At 25.0% G+C, this 13,417-nt stretch overlaps 2 protein-coding genes across 2 annotated transcripts; both read left to right on the top strand.

The window, feature by feature from the left end:
* On the top strand, positions 1-3,272 carry LOC112601579 (structural maintenance of chromosomes protein 6). The gene is made up of 2 exons (XM_025349276.1): positions 1-32; positions 111-3,272. The coding sequence occupies exons 1-2, from the start codon at positions 5-7 to the stop codon at positions 3,227-3,229; spliced, it is 3,147 nt and encodes a 1,048-aa protein (XP_025205061.1). The 5' UTR covers positions 1-4; the 3' UTR covers positions 3,230-3,272.
* Positions 3,273-4,453: 1,181 nt separating this feature from the next.
* LOC112601580 (ATP-dependent (S)-NAD(P)H-hydrate dehydratase) lies at positions 4,454-5,820 on the top strand. The gene is made up of 2 exons (XM_025349277.1): positions 4,454-4,632; positions 4,823-5,820. The coding sequence occupies exon 2, from the start codon at positions 4,835-4,837 to the stop codon at positions 5,750-5,752; it is 918 nt and encodes a 305-aa protein (XP_025205062.1). The 5' UTR covers positions 4,454-4,632; positions 4,823-4,834; the 3' UTR covers positions 5,753-5,820.
* Positions 5,821-13,417: the final 7,597 nt, after the last annotated feature.

Consider the following 13,417-nt stretch of genomic DNA (forward strand, 5'->3'; position numbering starts at 1 on the left):
TATCATGAATTCAAAAAATAAGTTAAGTCAAAGTAAGAATTAATTTTTTATGTTATTTTATGTTCATCAGTAATTATATAATTTAATAGTGTATGATTTGTTTCTATTAGAGTTCAGTCAAACAAATTCACAATATAATGATGAAGATTGGTATAATGGAAGTATTAAATCTATCACTCTTGAAAATTTTATGTGCCATTCAAATTTTCATTTAACATTGAATCCTCGAATTAATTTTATATCAGGTTTGAATGGTAGTGGAAAGAGTGCTATTCAGACTGCTCTTGTTGTAGGATTTGGTGCCAGAGCTATCACCACCAATCGTGCTAGTTCATTAAAGTCACTTATAAAGTATGGACAATCATCAGCTACTGTATCAATAACCATAGCAAATAGTGGAGAAGGAAATGGTGACTGTGGTCCTTACAGGCCTGAAGTTTATGGTAAGCAAATTACTATTGTCAGACAAATTACAGAGTCATCTACTACCTATAAATTTTTAAATGAAAATAATAAAGTTGTTAAAGGCTATAAAAATGAATTAAAAAATTTGACAATTCATTTTAATATATTAGTGGACAATCCAATATGTGTCATGAATCAAGTAATGGTTAAAACATTTCATAAAAGTGCAAATCCTAGTGCAAAATATGATCTTTTCTATAGAGCCATATCTGCCAATGTATATAATGAAAATATTGAAGAAACAAAATTAATTGCAAAAGAGTATTCAGAAAAACTTGAAAATATTAAAAGTGTTTTGACACAATGTTATAAAGAAGTAAGTGAATATGAGACTTATGAAAAAAAATCTAAACAGTTAGAAACATTGAAAAATAATAAATTTTCATATGAAAACGAGTATGCTTGGTATATTGTTCAACAACGTGAAAAAACTTATGAAGAATGTTTACACCAAATTGAATCTCTTAAATGTAGCTTGTCTGAAAATACAGATAAAACAAATATTTTAGAACAGAATATTAAAACAAGTTCAGAAACCTTGATGGAAAAAAAAAATGAATTGAATAATATTGAAAATACTCATGCAAATAATCATATAGTTTATATGAAGACAAAAAAAGAATTACAAGAAAAAATCAATGAGTTTGATTCAATGAAGCAATCTATTAGAAAATATGATTCTACTTTAAAATTATTGATTAGTGATAGGAAAGAATTAGAAAAACACATAGAAATTGAACGTCAAAAAGGCAATACTAATACTTTAGCACAGTATAAAGAAATGTTAGAACAATGCGAGCAAAATTTTTCTGAAGTTGAGGCAGCATGGAAAACAAATATGGAGCATGAACAAATTCTACGTAATACAGTTGATGAATTAAAGCACAGAATTGGAAACTTAAAGAACAATGAAGTTACTCCTTTACAAAGAAAAATAGGAGAAATTAATAGAAATATCAACAGTATGTCCCAACAAGAAGACAGAATCAATTTTTATGGAAACTGGATGCCACAATTAGTTAAAAATATTGAAATTGCTTTTAATCAAAATAAATTTATAAAAAAACCAATAGGTCCTATTGGGGCATATATTAAAGTAAACAATAACAAATGGATTTTTTCAATTGAAAACTTCTTAGGCCGAGGGACTTTAAGAACATTTTTAGTTGATAATTTTACAGACAATAAAGTACTTCAATCAATAATGGATAGAACAATTACTGGAAATGTAAGAAAACCAACTGTTATCACTAGCAAATTTTTTGATCAAGTTCATAACATTACTGCTAAAGAAACTCAAAACAATTTATTTCGTATGCTAAATTTCTCTAGTCCTGTAGTAGCTAATTGTCTGATTGATATCAATCGTATTGAAACAATAATGCTTGTAGATGACACAGTTGAAGCTATGTCTCTAATGGAAAATGTATCCAAAGTTCCTAAAAATTGTAACTTTAGTTTAACTCTAGATGGAACTCAAGTTTATCCTAGCCCTTCATATAGATTATACGCTTTACAAAATATTAATGAACCAATTCTCTTGCAAAGTGATGTTTCTATTGCTATTAATAATTTGAAACGTGAAAAAAAGGAATTAGAAGTAAAAATTAATAATCTAAACAGAGAATTTGAAAATTTTGCACAATCAAAAATGGAAAAACAACAACTTTTTGATAAGACTCAATCCGAAACAAGATTGCTTAAGGCCAAGTATGATGAATATTCAAAAAAAATAAATGAACTAAAAGCTAAATGTGAAGAAGAACAAGATGACAGAATGGCTACACTTACTGATGAAATAAATGAAGTTGATTTAAAAATAGCTAAAACCAAAGAAATAAAAGATAATTTCATGAAACCACTTTCAAAGTATGAAGAAGAAATTGATATAATAAATGAACGATTACAAAAAACAAAATCTATTATTGATAATACTGATCGTTCTAAATTATTGGAAAAAATTGAGACCTTTGAGTTTCAAATTAATAAATATAAAACAGAAATATTGCAAATTAATAATAATTCAACTGAAAAGAAAGAGATATTAAGTAATTTAATTAAAAAAGTAGAAAATGAAAAAAAAAATCTAGAAAAAGAAAAAAGACAAGCTGAACAACTATGTGAGAAAATTCAGGTAATACGCAACGAGGAAGATATAAGGAGAGATATGGAAGAAATCAATCATAAATATCAATTATTAGAAATGGAGTTGAAGAAAAGAGGTGAGAACCATCTAGTCTTGAGAGATGAGTATAAGAAGAAAAAGGAAGAATTTATTCTTCATAGCGCTTTATATAAACAAATTGTAGATATTTATAGAGCCAACAAAAAATCTGTTGAGCTTAGTACAGTAGCTCTTAAAAACTATATTGAGTTTGTTCGATTGAAAGTAATTGAATCTTTTGACTTGGTGCTTATGTTACGTAAAATTAAAGGCAAGCTTGAAATTGATCAACATGAACAAAGTATGATAATTTCAATGTTTGATAACATAAGTACTTCGTGTGCGTCTGGTGGTGAACGAACATTTGCTACAGTTGCTTTGATTTTGGCACTATGGAGCAACATGCAATTACCATTTTACTCCATTGATGAATATGATGTATACATGGACAATGTTAATCGTTTAGCTACTACTCAGCTGCTGATGATGGCTATTGAAAATCGTAAAAATCAATTCATATTCCTCACTCCACAAGACATAACCCATATAAAAAGTGCTGATAATGTTAAGATTGTAAAATTAAAAGAACCTAGATCATAAAAATTATTTATTTTTAGTTTTTACTGTTATAAGTAACAATAATTGATTGCAATTTCTAATGTTATAAATAACTAATTTAAAATTATTATTTTTTTTTTATATTTTCAATTGACAAGACTGTTATATTAATATTAATTTGTATGAACATACTTGTTATAGTACTGAACACATTGTCTATTCTACTTGATAAAAAGAAAAAATGTACATTAACCTCAATGTAATTCAATTATATTTTATTCATTCATTTCAAGTAATAATTACAATTATTATTGCAGTCTCAAAAATCTTAATTTTATTGTTCGTAAAATATTAATTCTAACAAAATAATAAGGATTAATACAAATACATACGACATACTGTTTAGTAATTCTGTTTTAACATACAAAGAAATGTTTGTATAAAAAATTTTTAATAACATCTTGTTTGGAAATTTGTTTTTTTTTTTTTTAATTTTAATTTGTTTTTATACTACTATTTACATTATAATTTTTATAATTTTAATAAACTATAACCTATAATAGTCATAATGGCTTTTAATGTTAGTAGTATTACTATGTATTGTATGTTTTATTAAGTACTTAGATACCTATATAACTTGCTTCAAGTGAGTGCCTAGTAATCAAGGTTGGAGACATGACTGCAACAAGATAATTAAATATGGTTTTTGTGTTATAAATGTTGGTTAAAATTTTCTTGTTTAAAGCATCAAAATTAAAATTGATATGTTAATAAATGTTTTTCATATTATATAACTGAGAATGAGACAGTATTCTTACTTAGTAAATCAAAACAAAATGAAATAAAAAAAGAATTATCCAAATTAGTTAAAACATGATTTGTTGTCTTTTAATTAAATAGTAAATTGTAACTTGTAATAAATAAATATATTTTTAAATATTATATTTACAATATTACTAAATATATATTATACAATATACATATTATATAACATATTAACTTCTCTATTACTATTTACTACCTACTTGTCTACCACTATTTCAATCTGTTTTGCTACGGTAGAATGATAGTATCATACCTATTAATTATGATACTGCCTATTACAGTAATTAGCAAATGCTTAAATGCTTTTAAATAATTATTTAAAGCAATCCTCGTATTAAAATATTTTTTATATATATATATTTACTATTTAAAAAAACTAAAAGTTAATTCATTAGTATATATTTAATCCCCTTGGAGCGCTAGTATATCCTTAGACTTTGAAATTTAGCTTAGGACTTCGGAACTTCTTATCATGTGTCGTTGAATTTGGGTATCACTACTATCACTATATTTTAATTTTTATTTTTTAACTCATATTTCCTGGTGTAAGTAGTTAAAACTATTTTGTAAATGGAAAACGATTAAGATTAACGATTTTATAGTTAAATAGTTAATATTTCGTAAGTAATTGATAATTTAATATCTGTATCTGTTTTTATATCTATATATCTACTTTATATATTACATTTTTACTGTAGAAAAATATATTTGAAAATAAACTATCAATTTAATAAGACATTATAGATAGACTATTATTTTATTATTTGAGTTTTTTTTTATTACTACTTATTGTTTACTATTTGTATTTAGATATTTTGCACAATGACTTCACATGTAAATATGATGAATAAATGCAAAACGCTATTACCAATTTTATCGCACAATCTTCATAAAGGACAATCTGGAAGAATTGGTGTTATTGGAGGTTGTGAAGAATACACAGGAGCCCCCTATTATGCAGCCATTAGTGCGCTACGTACTGGAGCTGATCTTGTTTATGTATTTTGTTTCAAATCTGCTGCTCCAGTTATAAAATCATACTCACCAGAACTTATTGTGTTACCATATTTGGACAGTCCAGATTGTATTGACCGTTTAAAGCCCTGGTTAGAAAAACTTCATTCTCTGGTTGTTGGACCAGGACTTGGTACTAGCCCTATTGCTCAAGATGCTGTTAGACGTATTTTTGAACACATCAGTAGAGAATCAAATTTTAACAATAAAAGAATGCCAATAATAGCTGATGCAGATTCTCTTAATGTAATTGAACCAGAAACATTCCGATTTTATAATGGTTGCATTTATCTTACACCAAATGTTCATGAATTAACTAAATTATCTAGTAGACTGATTGGGCGTCAAACATATGAACCAACAGTGACTGATGTTCAGGCTCTTATGAACAAATTAGGAGGTAATTATGTTATAGTATTAAAAGGAGCTGAAGATGTTATAGCAAACATAAGAGGGACTTTAGTGTGTACCGAACCAGGTTCAGCTAGACGATGTGGAGGCCAAGGTGATATACTAGCCGGAAGCATGGGTACTTTTGCTTATTGGGCTTCCAAGCAAACTCACTATTGTGATGAATTAGATCCAGAAGTTCTTGCTGCTTATGCAGCAAGTGCACTTACTAGGCATACAAATAAAATAGCATTTAAAGCAAAGGGTCGAAATATGATTACAACAGATATTGTTGAATTGCTACCTAATGCTTTCCAAACTTTATTTAACAACTGAAAAAAATATATGTATATTTATATATTTATTTATTTTCATACTTGATCAATTGTTATGTTATACAATAATTTGACACTTTATTTTTATTATAATTATTCCTTAGCAGTAATGTTAATCAATTAAAATTATTTTTTAAGGAATTTATAAATAATAATCTTAATAATTGGTACTATATAATATGTCTGAGTTTTATTGAATAAATGTAATATTATCATTGTTATTCACAAAATTTAATCTTCAAAAATCTTTAAGAAATTTAAGTATATGAGAATAAAGTATAAATAGTTATTAATATGTTTACTTTTAATTTTATTAGGTAACAAACTTAAATTTTACCACAATGGAATTATTAAAAATAATGTCACACAAAATATTTAAACTGAAAAATAAAATTATTTCAACATTACAATAAGCAACATAGGCACAAATAGTGTTTGTAGTTTGGGGAGGGGGGCTGAAATCAAAATCTATTTCAAAAACCTTAAAATTATAATATATAACAGTATTTACTGACAGACAAAAGTCATTAATATTTGGGGGGCTTAGCCTACCCGCTATTTGCGCTTATGATTAGCAAATATAGTTACTTATCTACATTTGCAAAATAATTTCCTTAATCCTTTATAATATAATTAAAAATTAACTCAATTTTGAAATGTTATTTCACAAAATTTGCTCTTGATAACCAATACATGAAATAATATTATTAAAATTTAAGAATTATATTAACTTAGTACCATAGATCAAGGTGATTTGGAAATTGGAACTACAAGGTTAATGAAGCAATTTGGTTTTTGTTTAAACATATCAACTATCAAGTGATCTGTAAAAATATTTGATATGATTTAATTCTACCTCCATTAGCAATAAATCACAGATTTCTATACTATATAGAAATCTGTGCAATAAATTTATAATTTGTATGATAATTGTTAACTTCAACCAAGTGATTAATCTCATTGTTACCACCAAAAAAAATAACCAAACATTTCTCGCAATAACAATGATTTTTTCAATGCTTTCAAAAATAATTCAGATGTTAGTGAATAAATTCAAGTTTAAAGTTATGTATATTTTTATGAATTAAAGAACACTTCAAAAGAAGAATAATGCAGTTAAAACTATAAAAATATTTTTTTCCAATTTTATAACCTAAGTTTTATTTTACAGAAAAAAATTGAGGTTTAATTGTAACACCAAAAATGTATAAAAAAAATTAGTAGTAAAAAACTAAAAAAGAAGAAATTTCCAATTCTAATAATATTAAAGCATTACATTTTGTTATTAAGTACCTATTTTATTGAGTTTTTTTATACGTTTAATAAGTTGCACATATTTATTTTAAAATTATGTGTACTCTGTTAAAAAAGGTTGTCAACCATTTTATTTTTCTATATTTACTTAAAATTTGTTTAAATTAATTTTTAAAATAAATATTTTATACAAGTCACCCAAAAATTAAGGTGACTTGTAATATTTATTTTTTATTTTTTTAAAAAGCTAGTTTGGCTCGAAAAAAATAAATAGAAGGTCTTGTCCTATTTATAACTTTTATGACTTATGCAAAAATGTAGGTATTTTTTGTAGTTCAGTGCAATTTTTTTTTTAAGCTTAAAATACTAAGAAGTATGTCAAAATGGTTTCATGTCACCTCTATCTACGATACTCAATATTTAAAAAATGATTTAAGTTACCGTTACACCTATGTAGCTAAACTGTATAAGCAACCACGACAGGGTGTCCAATAAAACGAATTCAAGTAAGGTAATTCATATTCACTTGTATTAGTATTACTATGCCCTTTAGCTTAACATCATAACTCAAATATTTTTTACTTAAAAAAATAAAAAACAATAAATGCAATACGGTGCCTATATTAAAGAATATACTATTTAGCGTATTAGCTATTAATTAAATGTAAAATTAACTTTGGGATCTCATTTGAGTTAAAAATTAAAAACTCTTAATGAATAAATCTAAAATATTTAATGCTTAATATAGTCAACAACATTACAAAAAACCGGAAAAGTTGCTCTGCTGAATTATCTGTATAGCAAGTTTTGAGTATACAGTAGAAACTCGATTAACCGTCAATGTCGGGACCGGGACAATGACGGTTAATCTAATAGACGGTTAACAGAAATACAATAATACAAAACAATTTTTCAATAAACGTATATATGTATTTTACAACGTAATTTTCAGAAAAAAATAAATATAATAGTTATAAAATAATAATAAATAATAAATATGTACTAATAAATAATAAATACTAATAATGTAAATAATATGTAATATGTAATAACTTAAAGAATACCATTCTAAAAAATATTAAACAAAATAATCCGTCATCTTCATTGCAAATTATCGCATTTATCGCAATCGCATCATTAATTTTTTTTTTTGATGGTGACCGATGACGGATAACAAACTGACGGTAAATCGAGTGACAGTTAATCGAGTTTCTACTGTACCTCATTAGTTACCGATGCGTACATCAATGTAATAGATGTGTCAAATTTGAGTTCAGTATTAGATAGGATAAAAGATGCTGAGCAGACAGTGTTTCAGCTAATACTTAGGATACTACTATATTATTAGGTAGGTACATAATTTTTATTTTTATTACTTTTATTAGTAGGATAGGACAATAAATAAAAGACTGAATTAAATTATTGTTTTATTATCAAAAATATATACCTAAATTATTATATTATTATACAATATTCACATTATGATTATTGACTATCTACGATTAATATTTTTTTCTTGATTACAACGAAGTAGTTAATAAGTTATAATTGAAGAGGATTTATTACCTATTTAATATTTGAATATATCTAACTTTGATACAATTTGAACTTTAACAGTCATGTATTTAAAAAAAAAAAGGTAGTAGTTATTTTCATGTCGGACGTGAAAGCATTTGTTTTCACTTTCTGCCCTATGATTGGTTAAATTATTGATAAAGTATTGAAATCCACATAATTTTGAATATTATAAAATACCTTAAGGCTATTTATATACCTATTTCATTATCTATTTCTTGATAAAAAAAAAAAACGCCGTCTTGTTTATTGGTTACATATTGATCAAACTCATAATTTTATGTTAATTTGTGTAAATATGTTTTACTGACTTTGCAAAACTTGCAAAACCATAGTTGGGATTTCATACTAGCATTTACTCTAACACAAATAAAGTGTGAGTAGTGTGACCATTCTAAACATCTGTTACAACAAATGGATTAAGTTGCAGCATATTTAGCACATATGGGACAGATCTAAGTAGGTGCCAATTTTTTAATCTGAATGACTTGCTGGATTGCAAACCAACTTTCTATTCAATTACTATTGACTTATCCATTACGTATTTGAAACCAATCACAGGGCAGGACGTGAAAATAACCATTGCGTAAAAAAAAAAAAGAATGTTGATTTTCATATAATTTTTTTTTTTTGTATTCTAGTAAAAATTTTAAAAGCACGATATTAAATCTACAAAAATCAAAGAAAAACTTTAAATTTTATGTACAAATTGTATATTTTATTTATAAATAGCATTAAACATTTTAAAATAAATATTTAGTGAACATTTTAAGTTATTTATGTATGAATAGCAAAAAAAATCATAGTCGATTTTATCAAAAATGACATTAATATGGCCATTGTGCTATAATTTTTTCCATGATTATTTTAAAACTTGTGGATTTTCTACTTTAGATCCCTTAAAGCAATAGCACTGAAATGAAAGATAATCAAATACCTATCCATCCATTCCACCCACAAAATTTATCAAGCAGTACTTAATTTTAGAGCCTTAACTTATTACATATAAAAATTTCTATAGAGATATTTTTTAATAGTATAATAGCATAATTAAAAAAAAAAAACTATAAAATTATTTTATACAATCTCATTACCCACCACCCAATAAATAAGAGTAGTGTAATTGAAAAATATCTTACAGATATAGGTAGACTTTGGTATCATTGTCTCTATAAATTAAATCCAATTTTTACCAAAAATTGCTGAATAATATTGAATATCGAAATACTTTTATTTTATATTATTCTTAATAATAATGTTAGGCACACAAAAAAAAAAATTTAAAAATCATTGAAAAAAGTAATACCATTCATTGTTTTGTATGAAATGTAAAAACATTAAATTTTACGTAAGTAATACATTTTTTATTTTTATGGACAAACATAATCAGTCACCAAACCAATCCTATACATATATCAGCCCAGAATAGTGATTACTGATTAGGCACTATTAGTCTTCCAAATTATTTTTCTATTATAACTGATGGATCGTGTGTGATTAATGATGAAAAATGTGTATAGGTAGATACTTAATTTTTAAGTAATACACATAATATGAAACCAAAAAGTGCTTTATTAAATATATTTCAAATCTCAATAGTATCTAATTTCAAAAATCTCCTAATTGTACAAGAACCTATGTTGTACGTACTATATAGGTACTAATCACATAAGTCATATTACAAAATTTCTGATTGATTTAAAAATGCATATATTATATAAATTGTTAATACACAGAATTAACGACATCACAGGATTATTTATTTAAATGCACAAATGTTACATATTTTTGTATAAAGTTTGGCTATTAAATAAATATACATTACTTGACATAATTCTAACAGAATGCTGTAAACCTAAACATATTAATTCAATGTTAATACTATTTGTCTAAATACTTGTATGCACTCATTAATGTACACAAATAATATATATATTGGTAACAATAATATTCATAAAGCAAACAATAAGCTGTATAACTGTTTAATTGTTAATCATATTACTAAACAAATATAACTTGATGAATCTTTTTTAACATAAGTATTTGTACAGTTCAGACTATGAAAAATAATTAAATTTTTTCTAAGATATAACAAAAATTTATATTTTTAAATGCTACAGTTTTAATACAATTAGATACTGTTTATCTAAATGATTTAATATCTCCTATAAATCATAACCTACTCAATAATATGTATACACATACCTATTGTTTGGTGTTTTGTAAGTTATTAGTTATTATGAACTGAATAATATTCATAAGCAACTATACTGCAGACAGTCAAAACTATCTTAGTTATAGTAATTATTATTTGTTTCCAAATAAAAATAAAAACAAGAACTATTGTATACAGTGGCGTATTACGGGGGTCAAAAATAATATTAATTTATATTATGTGTTTTTAATGTTTGTATTACAATATTTTTAAAAATAACTTGGGTTTAACTATTAATTGACATTTATTTTCATAATAATAGTGAAATATAATATAATATAAATAATATCATTATTAAATCATAACTCGTATGTATTTTATTATAATGTTATAAACTTATATTTACTATTAAGCCCCCCCCCCCCCCACAAAAAATTGAAAATACGCCACTGATTGTATAGTAGTTGTATATAATTATTCATGAAAGTTAAAAGGAACTTTAAATATTGAACAGTATTTTCAAATCAAATGTTTGAATAGTGACAACGATTAGTAGAATTCAATTCAATCATCTGTAATCATAGGCGTAGGTTGGTCAAATTTTTTGAGGAGGCTGTAGCCCTCCTAGAGATAGACATTTACTGACTCATAGAGGCCTTTGTCTGCATTGGGGGGAGGGGGAGGCTAAGTCATCTAATTATGCCTATGTCTTTAGTGTTAATTAGGTTTTTATGCTATTTCAAAAGGATATAAATTATTTTAACAATACAAATTTTAAAGATCTGAGATCTGTTATGCACCTACCTAAGTATTGTTTTAAAGAAATTAAGTGATAAATGTAAAGATGCCTGATAGATTTATAATATGTATTATTCTACAGTACTAATAATAGTAGTTTTTAAAATTGTTTAACAAAATATCATTCTTTGTGCTTGATAAATTGTTCAACAAAGTAAAATTATAATCCAAAGTTTTAAAATTTGTTAAGTAAATTTGTATTGGCGTATTATCTACATAGTTATTAATTTAAAACACATTATTTCAATTGATTATCACAGATTAATTTCAAGTTAACCTAAAGATTAAATGAAGTAAATTATTCAGTTCATTATTTCAATTGTCTTGAACTAAATATTTTAACACTTTATTCTTTACAGTATAATAGGTACAATAATGATATACTATAGTTACATTAAATGTGTCATCTTGTTTTAAAAATAATATATATTTTATTATACCTTGTATTTATAATTAATATATTTCTTTAATATTTTCTAGAATTGTAAATGAATAATAGAAAATACTATGCAATGATATGATATAACACTCATTATTTTAAAATTTGTGTACTACAGTTTTAAATTTTTAATAGTTTTTCAAGATCCTTAAAAATCTAAAAATCAACAATTTTTTGACAAAGAATATTTAGCTATTTTTGGATGAGACAATACTCCCTATTTCCTTAATTTTCCACTCTTCACAAGTATTCAAATATTGCAAAATTTATGTTTACTTTTAATTTTTTCTTATTTTTTAAAAAATATTTTACAGATTCAATTCTCATTCCAAACTTTGGTAATTATTTGGTGTCTTTCCCATGTATGATATAAATATACTATAGTTTTTTAAAATTTTTTTAGTGGTTTCTAGAATTTTTAAATTCAACTAATTTATCACAGTGAATATTTAATCAGTTTTTTTTTTAATCAAAAATAGACTATGCCTAGACATTACTTCTAACTTTTATCATCATAAGTTCTAAAATATTTGAACATTTATATCCATATTTTATTTTCCTCACTGCTTTTATCAATTTTACATATATGTTAAATTATCAACATAAGTATGTATCATTATTTTTTTTCCAATAACCACAAATGCATATACTTATAAACTAGTTTATTATTAAAAATAATAAAACTTTGTACAATTATCTGTTGTGAAACTTAGCTTTTACTATGTGAAATTTCATTGAGTTTAACATCACTTCATTAGTTACAGTATTTCAAAAAATATTTAATTTAAAAAATTATATGATTTACTATTTATTTTTATATTTTAAATGAAAAACATAATATGCTTTACAAGAAAAGAACAGATTTCAAAAAAATAAGATTAACTAATTATAACTATATTATAATTCTTATAATTTTAACTGAAATACCTACTTTTAACCTAATCTTAAGGGGTTACCTATAAGATAATAAATTAGAGAAATTTGATCAAAAAGTTAATTTTAGACTTAAAAATTGGTAAATATTCACTGAGAAAACTTTATTGAATTTTAATTTTTAAAACAATTCAGAATACCTAGTCTGCACTAATAAAATGTGAAAAGAAAGAGTAAAATAACAAAAATTTAGAATGAGTTGTTGTATTAGGGCTATATGACACTATGCACATAAAGCATTAAACATGTAAGACCGAATGTGTTGACTTAGCAAGACGTGCATGTAAGTCATCTGGTTCCCACAATGGCCTATGTGACCCAAAGGGCTGAGTTGGCACATTTTTTATGCTCGAGATGGACCGTGGTTCGTGATCTAGAGTCTTGGGAGTCATGTGACAGTCAAAAACAGACTATCTCAGTAGTAACTAGTGTAAACAGGGCAAACCTTCTTTTATGTAACACAGAAAATACTGCAAAACCTCTACTTTTTGTAAAACTAATTCAGAAGCGTC

Source organism: Melanaphis sacchari, unplaced genomic scaffold (assembly GCF_002803265.2).
Source record: "Melanaphis sacchari strain LSU unplaced genomic scaffold, SCAv2.0 Contig7_pilon_pilon, whole genome shotgun sequence".
Lineage (NCBI taxonomy): Eukaryota > Metazoa > Arthropoda > Insecta > Hemiptera > Aphididae > Melanaphis > Melanaphis sacchari.

What these genes read in the sequence shown, in the direction of transcription:
- LOC112601579 (XM_025349276.1), top strand. Translation starts at nt 5, where the DNA reads ATGAATTCAAAAAATAAGTTAAGTCAAA. An exon ending in AAAAAATAAGTTAAGTCAAA is followed by an intron (nt 33 to 110) that starts GTAAGAATTAAT and finishes TGTTTCTATTAG; the next exon opens with AGTTCAGTCAAACAAATTCA.
- LOC112601580 (XM_025349277.1), top strand. Translation starts at nt 4,835, where the DNA reads ATGACTTCACATGTAAATATGATGAATAAATGCAAAACGCTATTACCA.